This window comes from Oncorhynchus tshawytscha, linkage group LG30, assembly GCF_018296145.1.
Source record: "Oncorhynchus tshawytscha isolate Ot180627B linkage group LG30, Otsh_v2.0, whole genome shotgun sequence".
Classification (NCBI taxonomy): Eukaryota; Metazoa; Chordata; class Actinopteri; order Salmoniformes; family Salmonidae; genus Oncorhynchus; species Oncorhynchus tshawytscha.
This window is the reverse complement of record NC_056458.1, coordinates 25,673,517-25,692,850: the sequence shown is the minus strand read 5'-3', so window position 1 is coordinate 25,692,850 and position 19,334 is coordinate 25,673,517. Positions and strand designations below refer to the sequence as shown.

Sequence of the window (19,334 nt, the reverse complement as noted above, 5' to 3'; positions counted from 1 at the left end):
ATCATGAGAAAATCAAAAGAAATGAGCCAAGACCTCAGAAAAAAAAGATCTCCACAAGTCTGGTTCATCCTTGGGAGCAATTTCCAAATGCTTGAAGGTATCACGTTCAACTGGTGCACTTCACAAAACAGATGGCATCATGAGGTAGGAAAATTATGTGGATTTATTGAAGCAACATCTCAAGACATCAGTCAGGAAGTTAAAGCTTCGTCGCAAATGGGTCTTCCAAATGGACAATGACCCCAAGTATTCTTCCAAAGTTGTGGAAAAATGGCTTAAGGACAACAAAGTCAAGGTATTGGAGTGGCCAACAAAGTCCTGACCTCAATCCTATAGAAAATTTGTGGGCAGAACTGAAAAAGCATGTGCGATCAAGGAGGCCTACAAACCTGACTCAGTTACACTAGCTCTGTCAGGAGGAATGGGCCAAAATTCACCCAACTTATTGTGGGAAGCTTGTAGAAGGCTACCCAAAACGTTTGACCAAAGTTAAACAATATAAAGGCAATGCTACCGAATACTAATTGAGTGTATGTAAACTTCTGACCCACTGGGGATGTGATGAAAGAAATAAAAGCTGAAATAAATCATTCTCTCTACTATTATTCTGACATTTCACATTCTTAAAATTAAGTGGTGATCCTAACGGACCTAAGACAAGGAATTTTTACTAGGATTAAATATCAGGAATTGTGAAAAACTGAGTTTAAATGTATTTGGCTAAGGTGTATTTAAACTTCCGACTTCAACTGTATATACGCTACTTCACAGGACGGTTGATTTAACAAATGTGCCACTTCACAGGACATGACTCCTGTCCACTGTAGGGTTGCAAAGCGTCGGAAACTTTCCTGTAAATTTCTGGAATTTTTCAAGAAATTTTCCATGGGAAGTTAAGGCTGGGAATTTGGGGAATTTTGCATAAATTAATCAAAAAAGTTAGCTTATAACAGTGAACCATTTTTGTGGGATACACATAAGGCAATTCTAGGTCTTGTGGCATATTTTTGTTAAACTATCCCCAATTAAATGGAATTGCAAACCTCTGCATCACATGTAGTGCACTCTTCCATCACATGTACAGCTGATTCTCAAGATCTTGCACACCAATGAGATGCTTTTGAGCCCACACTACTACACTGTCTGAGCCAAGGACTACATGCTTTCTGGTAAGTTTTGATAACAATACTGGGTGGGGTGAATATATTTTATATGACATTAAAAAAAACTAGTAAATCCTAGTAGCCTACAGCAAAGTGTGTTTAATCATTTCTAACTTGTTAACACATTCTGCTAGTTAGTTTTTGCTACCATGTGGGTTTTGGCTTGCCTGAGCCTGCTAACTGAGGAGTGTTAATTCACCTGTTTCCATACATGTTTCCATACGTTTAATTTAAAAACATATATCTTACAAAGACATTGTTTAATCTAACTGCTTAACTATTTATATGTACATGGAATTGTCTTTATTTTTTTACTCTTTTTATTTTATTTATCTTTACAGGAAAATGCCAGGGGCACTATCTGATGTGTGGAGACATTTCACTGCAGCTAATGTAGAAGGAAAAGCTCTGTACATTTGCAAATACTGTGCCAAGAAATATGTGAAGAATGCAACAAAGATGCGGAATCATCTGGCCAAGTGCATGAAGTTCCCTCAGCGCTCACAACAAGCAACCTCTGACAAAAGTCCCTCTACTTTTATTCAAGGTGAAAATTATGAATCAGACACCTTATCGATAGCAACAGCTCATGGTCCTCCTGGAATCAGAAGTGTTTTTGACTCAATGGAGGATGTAGTCAGAGAAATGCTGATGAATGTCTTGCTCGAGCTGTGTTCAGCAACTGGTTCACCTCTGATGCTCACAGGCAATGTGTATTGGAAGAGATTTCTGAATGTTCTTCGGCCAGCATACACCCCTCCAACCAGACATGCTTTATTTACTCATTTGTATTTGCACTGGTGACAGACAATGCTGCGAACATGAAGGCTGCTTGGTCTAAAGTGGAGGAGTCCTACCCTCACATCACACCCATTGGCTGTGCTGCTCATGCATTGAATCTGCTCCTCAAGGACATCATGGCACTGAAAACAATGGATACACTCTACAAGAGAGCCAAGGAAATGGTTAGGTATGTGAAGGGTCATCAAGTTATAGCAGCAATCTACCTCACCAAGCAAAGTGAGATGAAAAAGAGCACCACATTGAAGCTGCCCAGCAACACCCGTTGGGGTGGTGTTGTCATCATGTTAGAGAGACTCCTTCCCCTCCAGGAGACTGTCAAAGAATTGACCATATCATAGTCTGCCGATATGGACAGCCCCATCAAGAGGATCCTCCTGGATTATGTATTTTGGGAGAGAGTTGTAAGCAGCCTGAAACTCCTGAAACCTATAGCAGTAGCCATTGCACGGATTGAGGGAGACAATGCTATCCTGTCTGATGTTCAGACTCTGCTTGCAGATGTAAGAGAAGAAATCCTTACTGCTCTGCCCACTTCACTGTTGCTCCAAGCAGAGGAAACTGCAGTTCTGAAATGCATCAAAAAGCGTGAAGCCTTCTGCCTAAAGCCCATGTTGGACCCCAAGTATGCTGGCAAGAGCATCCTGTCTGGTGCAGAGATCAACAAGGCCTATGGTGTTATCACTACTGTGTCTCGCCACCTTGGCCTGGATGAGGGCAAGGTTCTTGGTAGTCTGGCGAAATACACTTCCAAGCAAAGGCTTTGGGATGGAGATGCAATGTGGCAGTTGTGCCAACATATCTCATCAGCCACCTGGTGGAAGGGACTTTGTGGATCTGAGGCTCTTTCCCCTGTTGCCTCCATCATCCTCCAAATCCCATCAACATCAGCCACCTCAGAGCGCAACTGGTCCTTGTTTGGGAACACACACACCCAAGCACGCAACAGGCTGACTGACCACATACAAGGGTTGAAAAATTGGTGGCCATCCGGGCAAATATGAGGCTTTTTGAGCCTGATAACAAGCCATCCTCAACAAGGTTGGAAAGTGACTGTGAAGATGAGGCCTCAGAGTCTGATGTTAAAGAGGTGGACATTGAGGAGGTCCAGGGAGAAGACATTGAAGCCTGAGAGGAGGACAACCAAAGCTTTAGTTTCCAGACTATCATTTTCAAATGTTGAAAATGTTTTTGGGAGATGCGATGGATCATTGGGGATCATTCAATATTCCATTTATTTTGTTGTTCAGTAAAATCATCCCATGTGAAGAGTCCACTCATTTAATTAAAGTTCAATTTGTAACTAAATTGTTTTTTATTTCTATTGTATTTATTTAATCATTTGAAATAATATCTACTTATGATAAGGTGAAAGGTTTATTTTTATATTTCCATATATGGTAGATATATCCAATGCAGAAAACATCTACATTTAAATGGTATTCATATGAATTTGCATATATTTCAGTAAATTCACGTTAATTCCCATGGAAAGTTTTCACCACTGAATATTCCCCCAAATGTGCAACCCTAGTCCAGTGGTATTGAAGTGTAGTGGTATTGAAGTGTAGTCCAGTGGTATTGATACACTCAATTCAGACCATTTTATACATCCAAGTCAGGTTTGGGATTATGCAGCACCCTGCCTTTTAAGTGTTACCTCCCCATTGCCCATGCCATATAAATAGAATCTCATTCTTGTTCTGTGGCCCATATCTTTGAACATGCTTCCATACCCATTGCAGACAGACAGTGTTACTAGTGGTTTGAGGCTGCATTGACAGACAAGCTAGACAATGGCATGCTGTCATTAGAAGGGCAAAATGGAGGAAGGATTAAGGCGACAGAAAGGGCTGAGTCAGCACCCTGAGTCTTAATATTAAAGCTGACCTTCTGGATGAGGAGAATGAGCCAGATTAACCTGACAAGCATTCAAAGTCCCGTGTGCTATCAGTTTTTCAATGCACATTGACTGGGACCGAGAGACTGAAAAACAGCTTCTATCTCAAGGCCATCAGACTGTTAAACAGCCACCACTAACATTGAGTGGCTGCTGCCAACACACTGACTCAACTCCAGCCTCTTTAATAATGGGAATTGATGGGAAATGATGTAAAATATATCACTAGCCACTTTAAACAATGCTACCTAATATAATGTTTACATACCCTACATTATTCATCTCATATGTATACGTATATACTGTACTCTATATCATCTACTGCATCCTTATGTAATACATGTATCACTAGCCACTTTAACTATGCCACTTTGTTTACATACTCATCTCATATGTATATACTGCACTCAATACCATCTACTGTATCTTGCCTATGCCGCTCTGTACCATCACTCATTCATATATCTTTATGTACATATTCTTTATCCCCTTACACTTGTGTCTATAAGGTAGTAGTTTTGGAATTGTTAGCTAGATTACTTGTTGGTTATTACTGCATTGTCGGAACTAGAAGCACAAGCATTTCGCTACACTCGCACTAACATCTGCTAACCATGTGTATGTGACAAATACAATTTGATTTGATTTGACTGGGTTCTTCTCTTTAAGATACCCTATCGGTCCACTATTTCTGGTTACAAAAATTCTAATAGTTCGCTTAAGTATAGTGTAGAGAATCATTGTACCATCTACACCACTGTGAAATACAGTATCTTTTCCATAACCAAAAATATTGTATTTTCAGCTGTTTGAAGCTGGTGTACAAAAATGAAAATAAAAGACAAACTCAACTTAAGAATGGGAAGCACAGAAGTAGCGCACCTAGAACAGATTTACCACTTCTTAGACTTGCTTTCAATGAGAGTGACACATCTATAACACACATTTCTATGTGAATTTGTTCGGGTCGCCCAAAAAGTTACTTATTGGAACTTTAAAGCTGCCATTATTAGACCCCTCCAAGACTGAATTACATATTGAATCAGGCTTTTCAATGAAAACTCAATTTCTCTGAGGTGACACCCACTGAAATTGTGAAGGACTAACCTATACGTTTGTCTCCCAATACAAATTAAATGTGACAGTTAAAGGAAAAATCCACTCAAAACCACTCATTCCTTCACTTTGTGCAGTGTGAGAACAATATTTGTTGTGAACAAATGTTTCATTTTTGGCGTTGTAATAAGGTTTGTAGCAACATGGAAAATCGTTGTGGAAATCTGTTGCAGCTCAAGTTGACGACAACATCCACAGTGCAATGCTCCCTCTATGGGCGGGCTGGTTGGCTAGGTAGGTAGGTAGCTACACACAGTAATACCAAAGACAATATCAGCATGTAACGTAACTAGTTAGTGCAGTTTGTTTAGGCGATTTTACAGCTATCAATTAATAGTCTACAATCTCATGTTCAACCTGCAGATCGATGTGCCTCAGAGTGGAGTCTAACATTCACAACAGCATATATACTTTTGAGGAGATGTGAAACGTTGCCCATGCTACGGCAATGGGCCGTGCGCTGCATTCTGGGCGGTTCTGGGACAAGGAGTGCTTTCCATCAAGGAGTGAATGGGAGTCTATTGGGCAATAGCTCAAAAACCCAACATTAGCACGAATTTAGTCAACAAGAAGTACAACATTACACATTTTTCCAAGATGTGAGATAATTAACTTGCTATCTGTATTATCGTATAGCTTTGTAATCATGACATTACTTACTTTCGAGGGAAATGGGCACGTTTCTCTTCATAAACACTGACTTTGAGAAGGGGTTGCGTGACAATTAGCCTAGCAATCGTGTGACGCAGCATGGCAATGTGAATGCTTCTGGGTGGAGTGTTATACTTTTCTTCATTCATTCGATTCTTATCTCCTTTCTATAATATCTCTGGCAACGGCACCTAGCAATGCACCCTGGACTAAAGAGGCAGACAAATAGGAAACATTTGCTAGACCCTCTGTTAAATTACACATTTCTCGGGGTAGGAGTTATCGCAAAAATATGATCAATGGCTCATTCGATAGAAGACATCCTCCCGAGTTATGACATCAGCCAGTATTGAAATCTGACATGTATGATAGACGTTTTCGCCATCTAAAAGTCATAGTCCTATTAACTTCCAGTGTAGTGAGAGCGACTTGATCACAGTGCTACGTCATACCGGACGGATTTCTGCCTGCTTGCACGTCAATAACTCAGATACACATGAAAACATAACTTTTTTTTCTCACCTTTATTTAGCAGGTAGGCCAGTTGAGAACAAGTTCTCATTTACAACTCCGACCTGGCCAAGATGAAACAAAGCAGTGTGACAAAAACAATAACAGAGTTACACATTAACAACCGTACAGTCAATAACATAATAGAAAAAAATCTATGTACAGTGTGTGCAAATGTAGAAGAGTAGGGAGGTAAGGCAATAAATAGGCCATAGGCCATGAAATAATTACAATTTAGTATTAACACTGGAGTGATAGATGTGCAGATGATGATGTGCAAGTAGAGATACTGGGGTGCAAAAGAGCAAGAGGATAAGTAACAATATGGGGATGAGGTAGTTGGGTGTGCTATTTACAGATTGGCTATGTACAGGTACAGTGAGCTGCTCTGACAGCTGATGCTTAAAGTTAGTGAGGGAGATAGACCCCAGCTTCAGTGATTTTTGCAAAAGACTTATAGATGACCTGGAGCCAGTGGGTTTGGCGACGAATATGTAGTGAGGGCCAGGCAACGAGAGCATACAGGTCACAGTGGTGGGTAGTATATGGGGCTTTGGTGACAAAACGGATGGCACTGTGATCGACTACATCCAGTTTGCTGAGTAGAGTGTTGGAGGCTATTTTTTAAATGACATAGCCAAAGTCAAGGATCAGTAAGATGGTATGTTTGGCAGCATGAGTGAAGGAGGCTTTGTTGTGAAATAGGAAGCCAATTCTAGATTTAATTTTGGATTGGAGTTCATGTGAGTCTGGAAAGAGAGTTTACAGTCTAACCAGACACCTAGGTATTTGTAGTCCACATATTCTAAGTCAGAACCGTCCAGAATAGTGATGCTAGTTGGGCGGGAGGGTGCGGGCATTAATCGGTTTAAGAGCATGCACTTAGTTTTACTGGCATTTTAAAGCAGTTGGAGGCCACGGAAGGAGTGTTGTATGGCATTGAAGCTTGTTTGGAGGTTTGTTAACACAGTATCCAAAGAAGGGCCAGATGTATACAGAATGGTGTCGTCTGCGTAGAGGTGGATAAGAGAATCACCAGCAGCAAGAGCGACATCATTGATATATACAGAGAAAAGATTCGGCCCGAGAATTGAACCCTGTGGCATCCCCATAGAGACTGCCAGAGGTCCGGACAACAGGCCCTCCGATTTGACACACTGAACTCTATCTGAGAAGTAGTTGGTAAACCAGGCGAGGCAGTCATTTGAGAAGCCAAGGTTATTGAGTCTGCCGATTTGAATGTGGTGATTGACAGAGTCGAAAGCGTTGGCCAGGTCGATGAAGACGGCTGCACAGTACTGTCTTTTATCGATGGCGGTTATGATATTGTTTAGGACCTTGAGCGTGGCTGAGGTGCACCCATGACCAGCTCAGAAACCAGATTGCATAGCGGAGAAGGTAAGGTGGGATTCGAAATGGTCGGTGATCTGTTTGTTAATTTGGCTTTCAAAGATTTTAGAAAGGCAGGGCAGGATGGATTTAGGTCTATAACAGTTTGGGTCTAGAGTGTCTCCCCCTTTGAAGAGGAGGATGACCGCGGCAGCTTTCCAATCTTTGGGGATCTCAGATGACACGAAGGAGAGGTTGAGTAGGCTGGTAATAGGGATTGCAACAATTTTGGCGGATAATTTTAGAAAGAGAGGGTCCAGATTGTCTAGTCCAGCTGATTTGTAGGGAACCAGATTTTGCAGCTCTTTTAAAACATCAGCTGTCTGGATTTGGGTGAAGGAGAAGCGGGGGGAGGGGCTTGGACAAGTTGCTGCAGATGTGGTGCTGAGATGTTGGTAGAGGTAGCCAGGTGGAAAGCATGGCCAGCCGTAGAAAAATGCTTATTGAAATTCTCAATTATCGTAGATTTTTCGGTGGTGACAGTGTTTCCTATCCTCAGTGCAGTGGGCAGCTGGGAGGAGGTGCTCTTATTCTCCATGGACTTTAGAGTGTCCCAAAACCTTTTGGAATTAGTGCTACAGGATGCAAATTTCTGATTGAAAAAGCTAGCCTTAGCTTTCCTAACTGACTGAGTATATTGGTTCCTGACTTCCCAGAAAAGTTACATATCGCGGGGGCTATTCGATGCTAATCCAGTACGCCACTGGATGTTTTTGTTCTGGTCAAGGACAGTCAAGTCTGGGGTGAACCATGGGCTATATATGTTCTTAGTTCTACATTTTTTGAACGGGGCATGCTTATTTAAGATGGTGAGGAAAGCACTATTAAAGAGCAACCAGGCATCCTCTACTGATGGGATGAATTCAATATCCTTCCAGGATACCCGGGCCAGGTCGATTAGAAAGGCCTGCTCGCTGAAGTGTTTTACTGAGCATTTGACAGTGATAAGGGGTGGTCGTTTGACCACGGACCCATTACGCACGCAGGCAATGAGGCAGTGATCGCTGAGATCCTGGTTGAAGACATCAGAGTTGTATTTAGAGGGCAGGTTGGTCAGGATGATATCTAAGAGGGTGCCCATGGTTACGGATTTAGGGTTCTACTTGGTAGGTTCCTTAATAATTTGTGTAAGATTGAGGTAATCTAGCTTAGATTGTAGGAAGGCCGGGTAGTCCCAATTTAGGTCACCTAACCGTACGAACTCTGAAGACAGATGGGGAGTCAATCAATTCACATATGGTGTCCAGGGCACAGCTGGGGGCTGAAGGGGGTCTATAACAAGCGGCAACTGTGAGATAGTTGTTTCTGGAAAGGTGTATTTTTAAAAGTAGAAGCTCGAATTGTTTGGGCACAGACTTGGATAGTATGACAGAACTCTGCAGGCTATCTCTGCAGTAGATTGCAACTCCGCCCCATTTAGCAGTTCTATCTTGTCGGAAAATGTTATAGTTAAGGATGGAAATTTCTGGATTTTTTGTGGCCTTCCTAAGCCAGGTTTCAGACACGGCTAGGACATTCGGGTTTACGGGGTGTGCTAAAGCAGTGAATAAAACAAACTTAGGAAGGAGGCTTCTAATGTTATCATGGATGAAAACAAGGCTTTAACGGTTACCGAAGTCAACAAATGAGAGCGCCTGGGGAATGGGAGTAGTGCTGGGGGCTGCGGGGCCTGGGTTAACCTCTACATCACCAGAGGAACAGAGGAGGAGTAGGACAAGGGTACGGCTAAAGGCTATAAGAACTGGTCGTCTAGTGCGTTCGGAACAGAGAGTAAAAGGAGCAGATTTCTGGGTGCGGAAGAATATATTTAAGGCATAATGTACAGACAAGGATATGGTAGGATGTGAGTACAGTGAAGGTAAACCCAGGCATTGAGTGACGATGAGAGAGGTTTAGTCTCTAGGCACTATTTAAGCCAGGTGCGGTCACTGCATGTGTGGGAGGTGGAACAAAATGGCTTGCTAAGGCATATTGAGCAGGGATGGAGGCTCTACAGTGAAATAAGACTATAATCACTAACCAAAATAGCAATAGACAAGGCATATTGACATTAGGGAGAGGCATGTTTAGCCGAGTGATAATCGGGTCTAGTGAGTAGCTAGGCGAGCTGGAGACATGGTGAATCAGACAGCTAGTGGGCCGGGGCTAGCAGATGGGCATCCGGGGGACGTCGCAACGGAAGAGCCTGTTGAAACCCCCTTGGATGGTTACGTCGGCAGACCAGTCGTGATGGATCGGCGGGGCTCCGTGTCGGCAGTGAAGGGTCCAGGCATATTGGCAAAAGAGGTATTGTAGCCCAAAAATTGGCTGATAGGCCTCTTTGGCTGGCCGTGAGATGGGTCAAGCTCCAGGCTAGCTCCAGGCTAAATGGTGCTTGCTTCGGGACAGAGACGTTAGCCAGGAGTAGCCACTCGGATAGCAGCTAGCTAGCTGCGATGATCCGGTGTAGAGGTTCAGAGCTTGCAGTAGGAATTCGGAGATGTGGTAGAGATAAAGCAGTCCTCTATGCTACTATTACTAGCTTGTAGCTAGCTTGTAGATGGTTAGCTGGCTAGCTTCTGATGGGGGTTCCGGTTCTAAAGTATAAAAAAATTGCAGATCCGTACCACATTGGGTGGGGCGGGTTGCAGGAGAGTATGTTCAGTCCGTAGATGGAAATTGAGATTAAAAATATAAAGAATATATACGAAGAAAAATATATATACACGGGACAAGACAAAACAGATGTCTGACTGCTACGCCATCTTGGAAAAATATGACCTTGGGAATCGATAAAAAAATTAATTGATAGATCACTCAGAGATGCACAATAATAATATAACATTCAAAATGGGTGAACCTTTCTTTTAACTGCCGCATTTAAGGTTTTAATATAATCAAACTCATTCATATTTTTGTGATTTAGTAGAAAACTGCTCTTATCCAGAGTGACAACAAGGTGGGTGAATAACTAATGGTTTGCAGATAAATCCAGTCTGCATTGAGTGGCACTACAGATGGTGTAGAAATTCAGTTGGTCTAAAAGAGTTTCACTTTTGGATCTCAACAAGGGAGAGAACAGGCTAGAACTGCGATTCGAACAAAGACATTTTTCACAAGATATTAAAACATGTTTTCCAGAGCCTGAAACTTCTCACCCCGGCATTATTTAAATTATTTGTTCTGTTTTATTTTTAGCATTCCTAAAAGGCCCTTGTATCGTCAGTATAAAACCTTGGCAGTAGTTCCTGACACTTGTCTCCCACTTCAATAGACTTCTCCAACTCTGTGACAAGCATTGTCTCTCGACACTATGCAAAAACTGATATTTCAACCCTGGGAGAATATCTGGAATATTCATATGATCAACAACAAAAAAATGTCTGTGTGAGGGTGAAGTGAGACAATATTGACTAGTGAGACAATCATGACTATTCTGCCAGTTCTCCTTCGCAGGTGTAGAAGTGATGTTCAATTCAGCCTTGTTGACGAAGACTCCCAGAGGTCCCTTAACATAACACTGTGAAAAGGCCACAGCAGACAGCCATTTTGTTCTGAGTGGTTCAACTTCAAAATCAACCACATCCTCAAGGAAGGCCTGAACACACAATGTACTTTTGTGCAAGCTCGCTAAACTAGGTATCCACTCAGTCTAGATTGTCAATTATTGAGTGTGAAATGTGGAAAAAAGTGTTTGTCAAACCAAAGTATTGTCCACCTGTGGTACAATGTTGGCATCAAACATTAGGAGACAATTAATTTATTTCACTTCATTGTAATGATGGATGTGTTTGAAAGTGAGAAAGGATTGTATCCATTTAGATTCACCAACATCAAATATCCTCAAGTTGTCTTGAATGTTGCTTCTAACATTGCTTGCACTGATGCTTTTCTATCTGCCATTTAACAGTCCAATACCAGAGTGTGATTTGTGCCTTGCTGGGTCTTCGGCTATAATTTTTTTAATGGTATTCCAGTCTCCTTATGTGGCTGTCAAGGTGACTTCACACTTCTCGCAGTCAAAATGCATTTAACTAAAAGTGCCATGTCTCAAAGGAAGTTTTGTCCTGAATATCGCAATGGCTACCGTTACATACAGTGGGGCCTGGAATTATTGGATCCCTGGATAAAGATGAGCAAAAAACACTGTATAAAATAAATAATACAAGTACTGAGCTATATTGTATGCAAAACATGTTTTACAAATTATATTGAAAACGTGATACAATAATTTTGACCCCTATCTTTTTGGAGAAAATAAACACTACTTTCTCCGAGCAATTTTATTAGTATAAATAATATAATTGTTTTTTAGCATACAATATAGGTCAGTATTTCTAATATTTATTTCATACAGTCTTTGTTGCTAATCTTTATCATGGGATCCAATAATTCTGGAGCCTACTGTACATCATTACATTTTTTCAACTAGCCATTTAGATGGATATTTTGCATTTTGAAATAATCTTTTGTGTAGACTTCATTGCTTTAATTGCTTTATCTTCCACATCCCTGTGAGAATTCAAAGCTAAAAGTAAACTGGATAGGTGAAAGAAGCCCAATACATTAAAGCTATTATACCTGCTTGCTTTTTGACTGTGAATTCTCATATGTATAGCTAATGTATTTCACAATGAACTATTCTTCCATCTCAATGTTAATATTTCGGCAATGTTTTCTGGTCTTCTGACTGATGCGCTTCCCTGATAACCATTTCACTGTAACAGAATTACAATCTTCATAATAACCTTTTGTTATATTCTAGGCAGTCTATGGGTTGAACTGCTTTTGGGGAATGGGGTTGGGGATGGGTTGCTATTGCTAAGTACCTCTCTTTCTCTCTCTCTGTCTTTGTCTATCTCTTGTGTTTGGATGCGGGTGCTGGATATGGGTCCTCTCCTGTAGCTCGGTGGAGACCTGGGAGGAGGTGTTGGGGGAAGTCCAGCAGTAAGTGAGCCCTTCCGTTTTTCCGTCCGCATACTGCATGCTCTTCGAAGTTATAACGGGATTCAAAACTTAACTGCCAAACACTTCAAAGCTAGACAAACTATTATTTTCCCAATCACACTCGCTTCACCTTTGACCTTGCTTGGCACTGATTGGGGGGGGGAATAAGGTAATCCAGTGGAGGATTACTCAAGTTGGGAAATCATAGGCTGAAATTCTGACAGAAGATACTTTCCACCTCAGCAAATCGGAGGAGCATTGGAGAATGTATTTCTCGAGTCAGGATTTCAGCTATAGTGAATGTGCAAAATCAATTGACGATCAGAATCATTCTTTAAAAACGAATCAAGAAAAAAGGTGTCGATCACCATAAGTATTTGAAACGTACTCATTTGACAACGATGAGTTTGGAATTTATCGTCTTTTTATTCTTCAATTAGGTCGCTAGAGGACCATCGTCTCGCAGATAAGTTACATTTTGGATTCATAGTTGTGCTGATGTCCTATGTGCTTTTTGTGTCTGTGTGTGTATGTGACTTAGGTGGGGCAGAACTTTATTCCCTCATCAGTTCCCAACACGTTCGCCCCATCGCCGACTCCTGCAGCGCTCAGCAGCGGCCTCAACGACCTGTTTGAGCTCTCCACAGGCATGGCCATCTCCACAGGAGGCTATGTTACCCCCAAATCTGTGAGTACCCACTACCCACAGCTAAATGCTTATGTTGATGTTCAATATTAATTTTAGCAAGAGCTAAATGCTAATATTAATGCTATATTATATTAATGTTAATGTTGTATGCTAATGTTAGTACTATGTTGGTATAAAGTAGACTTTCAGTGCTAATATATTACACCAGTATGGGCAGAGAATAAAGCTCAGATAAAGCTAATTGAAATGCTAATGCTCACTCATTAGCACCTAGCAAGCAGAGAAATGCATACAGAACCTTGAGCCATGCAGCAAAGTCACTCTTCATGTAGGACAGTGCATAAATATAGTTATGACGTTGTTTGGCCGGGGCGAAAGGAGGGGGTGAGTTAAGTCCAACTTGCCATCAACAGGCTCCACCCAAGATTCCTGTTCAAAATGGGTCATTTATATATATCATACAGTTAAGTAATGTAGAAGAGGCTCACAATGTCCTCACTGTGGTATGTGCACTGTTAATTGTTATGTATTGCAGCAGGACATAGCATCCTTCCCAAGGTATCCTTCTGTTTCATGCAGACCACCATAGTCCCTGTGCCCAAGAATGTGAAGGTAACCTACCTAAATGACCACCGCCTCGTAGCACTCATGTCGGTAGCCATGAAGTGCTTTGAAAGGCTGGTAATGGCTCACATCAACACCATCATCCCGGAAATCCTAGACCCACTCCAATTCGCATACCGCTTCAACAAATCCACCGATAACGCAATCTCAATTGCACTCCACACTGCCCTTTCCCACCTGCAAAAAAAATCCACCTATGTGAGAATACTATTCATTGACGTCAGCTCAGCGTTCAACACCATAGTGCCCGCACATCTGCCACGCTGATCCTCAACACAGGGGCCCCTCGGGTGCGTGCTTAGTCCCCTCCTGTACTCCCTGTTTACCGACGACTGCGTGGCCAAGCACGACTCCAACACCATCATTAAGTTTGCTGACAATACAACAGTGGTAGGCCTGATCACCAACCATGATGGATGAGACAGCCTACAGGGAGGAGGTCAGAGACCTGGCAGTGTGGTTCCAGGACAACAACCTCTCCGTCAATGTGAGCAAGACAAAGGAGATGATTGTGGACGACAGGAAAAGCAGGGCCGAACAGGCTCCCATTAACATTGACGATGCTGTAGTGGAGCGGGTAGAGAGTTTCAAGTTCCTTGGTGTCCACATCACCAACAAACTATCATGTTCCAAACACACCAAGAGAGTTGTGAAGAGGGCACAACAACACTTTTTCCCCCTCAGGAGATTTGGCATGGGTCCCCAGATACTCAAAAAGTTCTACAGCTACACCATCGAGAGCATCCTGATCAGTTGCTTCACCGCCTGGTAAGGCGCTACAAATTGTAGTGCGTACGGCCCAATACATCACTGGGGCCAAACTTCCTGCCATCCAGGACCTACAGTTGAAGTCAGAAGTTTACATACACCTTAGCCAAATACATTTAAACTCAGTTTCACAATTCCTGACATTTAATCCTAGTACAAATTCCCAGTCTTAGATCAGTTAGGATCACGACTTCATTTTAAAAATGTGAAATGTCAGAATAATAGTAGAGAGAATTATTTATTTCATCTTTTATTTCTTTCATCACATTCCCAGTGGGTCAGAAGTTTACATACACTCAATTAGTATTTGGTAGCATTGCCTTTAAATTGTTTAACTTGGGTCAAACGTTTTGGGCAGCCTTCCACAAGCTTCCCACAATAAGTTGGGTGAATTTTGGCCCATTCCTCCTGACAAAGCTGGTGTAACTGAGTCAGGTTTGTAGGCCTCCTTGATCGCACACGCTTTTTCAGTTCTGCCCACACATTTTCTATAGGATTGAGGTCAGGGCTTTGTGTTGGCCACTCCAATACCTTGACTTGGTTGTCCTTAAGCCATTTTGCCACAACTTTGGGAGTATGCTTGGGGTCATTCTTCATTTCGAAGACCCATTTGCGACCAAGCTTTAACTTCCTGACTGATGTCTTGAGATGTTGCTTCAATATATCCACATAATTTTCCTACCTCTTGAGGCCATCTGTTTTGGGAAGTGCACCAGTCCCTCCTGCAGCAAAGCACCCCCACAATATGATGCTGCCACCCCGTGCTTCACGGTTGGGATGGTGTTCTTCGGCTTGCAAGCCTCCCCCTTTTTCCTCCAAACATAACGATGGTCTTTATGGCCATTTTTGTTTCATCAGACCAGAGGACATTTCTACAAAAAGTCAGATCTTTGTTCCCATGTGCAGTTGCAAACTGTAGTCTGCCTTTCTTTTGGGCGATTTTGGAGCAGTGGCTTCTTCCTTGATGAGCAGCCTTTCAGGTTGTGTCGATATAGGACTCGTTTTACTGTGGATATAGATACAATGGGGCAAAAAAGTATTTAGTCAGCCACCAATTGTGCAAGTTCTCCCACTTAAAAGGATGAGAGAGGCCTGTAATTTTCATCATAGGTACACTTCAACTATGACAGACAAAATCAGAAAAATTTATTTGCAAACACGGACTTTCTGACTCAAATTATGTCAATTATCCTTTCAGAAGCTTCTGCCATGACATCATTTTCTGGATTTTCCCAAGCTGTTTAAAGGCACAGTCAACTTAGTGTATATATACTTCTGACCCACTGGAGTTGTGATACATTGAATTATAAGTGAAATAATCTGTCTGTAAACAATTGTTGGAAAAATGACTTGTGTCATGCACAAAGTAGATGTCCAAACTGACTTGCAAAAATTACAGTTTGTTAACAAGACATTTGTGGAGTGGTTGAAAAACAAGTTTTAAAATTTATTTTAATAAATTCTCTTCTCCCCAATTTCGTGGTATCCAATTGTTAGTAGTTACTTTCTTGTTTCTTCGCTACAACTCCCGTACGGGCTCGGGAGAGACGAAGGTCGAAAGCCATGCGTCCTCCGAAACACAACCCAACCAAGCCGCACTGCTTCTTTAACACAGCGCGCATCCAACCCGGAAGCCAGCCACACCGATGTGTCGGAGGAAACACCGTGCACCTGGCGACCTGGTTAGCGCACACTGCGCCCGCCCCGCCACAGGAGTCGCTGGTGCACGATGTGACAAGGATATCCCTACCGGCCAAACCCTCCCTAACCCGGACGACGCTAGGACAATTGTGCGCCTGGTCACGAACTTAGAGTCTCTGGTGGCACAGCTATCACTGCAATGCAGTGTCCTAGACCACTGCCCCACCCGGGAGGCCACTGCTGCTACTTGCTGTTCATTATCTATGTATAGTCACTTTACCCCTACCTATATGTACAAATGACCTTGACTAACTTGTACCTCCGCACATTGACTTGGTACCGGTAGCCCCTGTGTATAGCCTCATTTATTGTTTTGTAATTTAGTTTGTTTTGTACTTTAGTTTTAGTAAATATTTTCCTAACCCTATTTCTAGAACTGCATTGTTGGTTAAGGGCTTGTAAGTAAGCATTTCACGGTAAGGTCTACCTGTTGTATTCGGCAAATAACATGTGATTTGATTTTAATTTATGCCCTCCATTCTCGATCTCCCTTTGTGTCCGACTCAATATAATGAAGGGGCAACATAGCACAGACACGTACACAGTAGTGAGTCATGTTGCCATTTTCAAATGACCCTGCTCCCAGGTATGGGTGAATTGTTTTGCACGTTCATATTTCTTTATGTAAGGTCTATCTCTTCTCCCAGGTATGGCTGCCTGCAGTGAAAGCTAAAGGACTGGAAATCTCAGGCACATTCTCCCGCCGACAGGGCCAAATGTACATGGACATGACCTTTACCAACAAGGCCTTGCAGCACATGACCGACTTCGCTATCCAGTTCAACAAGAACAGGTGAGAGAGGGGCGACTGATATCAAATCATAGATGCTTTCTCCTGCCATTGTGCCCTTAAACCCTTAAACTGCACTGTCTGTGGCCGGACTCTGTGTTCCAACTTCTCCGTGGGTGTGTGTACACGGTACACGTGTCTCAGGGACTTGGGATAAAGAAGCAAAACAATATCTCAGCTGTACTAGCAGTTAAGGTCTTCTGTGGCCTCACTGTAAAAATGGTTCTCTGCTTTTTGTTCACACCAACTTTGTATTTAGTTGCTCTAAGCTTACCGTGACTCTCCATTCCTAATAACTATGGCCATTCACTATAACCATGGCCATTCACTAAACACATTGTTAATAGATCATAGGCTAGTTCTCAGTAACGATCCACTTAGTTAAGGGGTATAGCCGTTTATAGTCATATACTTCGCAAAAATAGTTAAATGGGTTTAAATGTTAGTCATAGTCCCTGGGCATACATGGAATGGTATGTTATGTGCACTCGTCTCCTGAAGTTGGTACAGTATGGGAGTATGTTGTATGATAACTAAACACAACCACTACTCTGAAAGGCATTGACTTGTCAAGAGCAGATTGTAAATGTAGCTCCATTCACCTGAAGCACTTATTGACTTCTTCGATATAGGGGGCGCTCTTTTAATTTTTGGATAAAAAAATGTTCCCGTTTTAAACAAGATATTTTGTCAAGAAAAGATGCTCGACTATGCATATAATTGACAGCTTTGGAAAGAAAACACTCTGACGTTTCCAAAACTGCAATATAACAGATATTATCTGTGAGTGCCACAGAACTGATGCTACAGGCAAAACCAAGATGAAATTTCAAACAGGAAATGCCCCAGATTCTGAAAGCGCTGTGTTCCAATGTCTCCTTATATGGCTGTGAATGCGCCAGGAATGAGCCTACACTTTCTGTCGTTTCCCCAAGGTGTCTGCAGCATTGTGATGTATTTGTAGGCATATCATTGGAAGATTGACCATAAGAGACTACATTTACCAGGTGCCCGCTTGGTGTCCTCCGTCAAAATTATTGCGTAATCTCCAGCTGCGTGCAATTTTCCATTTGGTTCAGAGGAGAAACCAAACTGCCACGAATGATTTATCATCGAATAGATATGTGATAGATACACTTGTGGAAATTGGCCTATATGGATTTGGCCAAATTGAAAAGTTTCTAACAGAAGAATTCTAAAAAGCATACGTGTGACCATGGTAGCAATTGAAAGAGAACACTGGCAATTATAGGCAAATTATTAGACCAAAGGTGAGGACACAACAATTCACTTGACAAGACTAAATCCAAATGTTACACTGTTGATTTAATGTGCATTTAGCATTTACTGTACTTTTTCCAGCATTTTTCAATAACAAAACGTGAAAATACTCTGGATACATTCAGTAACATAAGAATATTAACAGAAATGTTGGAATAGGTGCAAGAAAAAACTATTACAAGGGTTTGTGTGAGAGGTCTAACTGGTGTCTCAAGTGGCCAAACACCTCTCCAAACTGGGGACTGTTCTTTTTTTTAACCCAGTGGTGGGTGATATAAGGTGCTTTAGTAACAAAACGGATGGCACTGTGATAAACTGCATCCAGTTTGCTGAGTAGAGTATTGGAAGCTATTTTGTAGATGACATCGCCGAAGTCGAGGATCGGTAGGATAGTCAGTTTTACAAGGGTTAGTTTGGCGGCGTGAGTGAAGGAGGCTTTGTTGCGAAATAGAAAGCCGACTCTAGATTTGATTTTGGATTGGAGATGAAGGAGTCTGGAAGGAGAGTGTTGTTGTCCCCAGTCTGAGGTCCTGAGCACTCTGGTGCAGGTTTTCATCAAGGATCTCTCTGTACATTGCTTACATGTGCCTTTTACTGAGGAGTGGCTTCCATCTAGCCACTCTATCATAAAGGCCTGATTGGTGGAGTACTGCAGAGATGGTTGTCCTTCTGGAAGGTTCTCCCATCTCCACAGAGGAACTTTATGGCTCTGTCAGAGTTACCATCGGGGTCTTGGTCACCTCCCTGACCAAGGCGGTTCTCCCCCGATTTCTCAGTTTGGCCTGGTGGCAAGCTCTAAGATGAGTCTTGGTGTTCTATATCGTGGAGCTCCACCCCATAGGGGAGCTCTGCTCCTAGTGGTTTACCCTGCTGCCTAGGCAGCGAGTAGCCTGAGAAAAAAATTATGCACACACCTGCAGCCAATGGGAGCACAGTTGTCCCTATAACAGGACTCTTCCCCTCACTCAGCCTCCCATTTTCCAAGCCTTGACGTTGTCCATTTATTTTTCATAAAATGAGCACACCGGTTTTCCAACCGAACCCAAATGCTCTTTTAAGAGCTCA

At 42.2% G+C, this 19,334-nt stretch overlaps 1 protein-coding gene across 1 annotated transcript in view; it reads left to right on the top strand.

Annotated features, from left to right (window-relative positions):
- Nucleotides 1-19,334, top strand: part of ap2b1 (adaptor related protein complex 2 subunit beta 1) — an 85,698-nt gene that overhangs the window by 30,064 nt on the left and 36,300 nt on the right. The window contains exons 15-17 of the mRNA XM_042308979.1: nt 12,415-12,456; nt 12,998-13,144; nt 16,846-16,991. Coding sequence (XP_042164913.1) covers nt 12,415-12,456; nt 12,998-13,144; nt 16,846-16,991 — 335 coding nt within the window. The remainder of the gene's footprint in view (nt 1-12,414; nt 12,457-12,997; nt 13,145-16,845; nt 16,992-19,334) is intronic.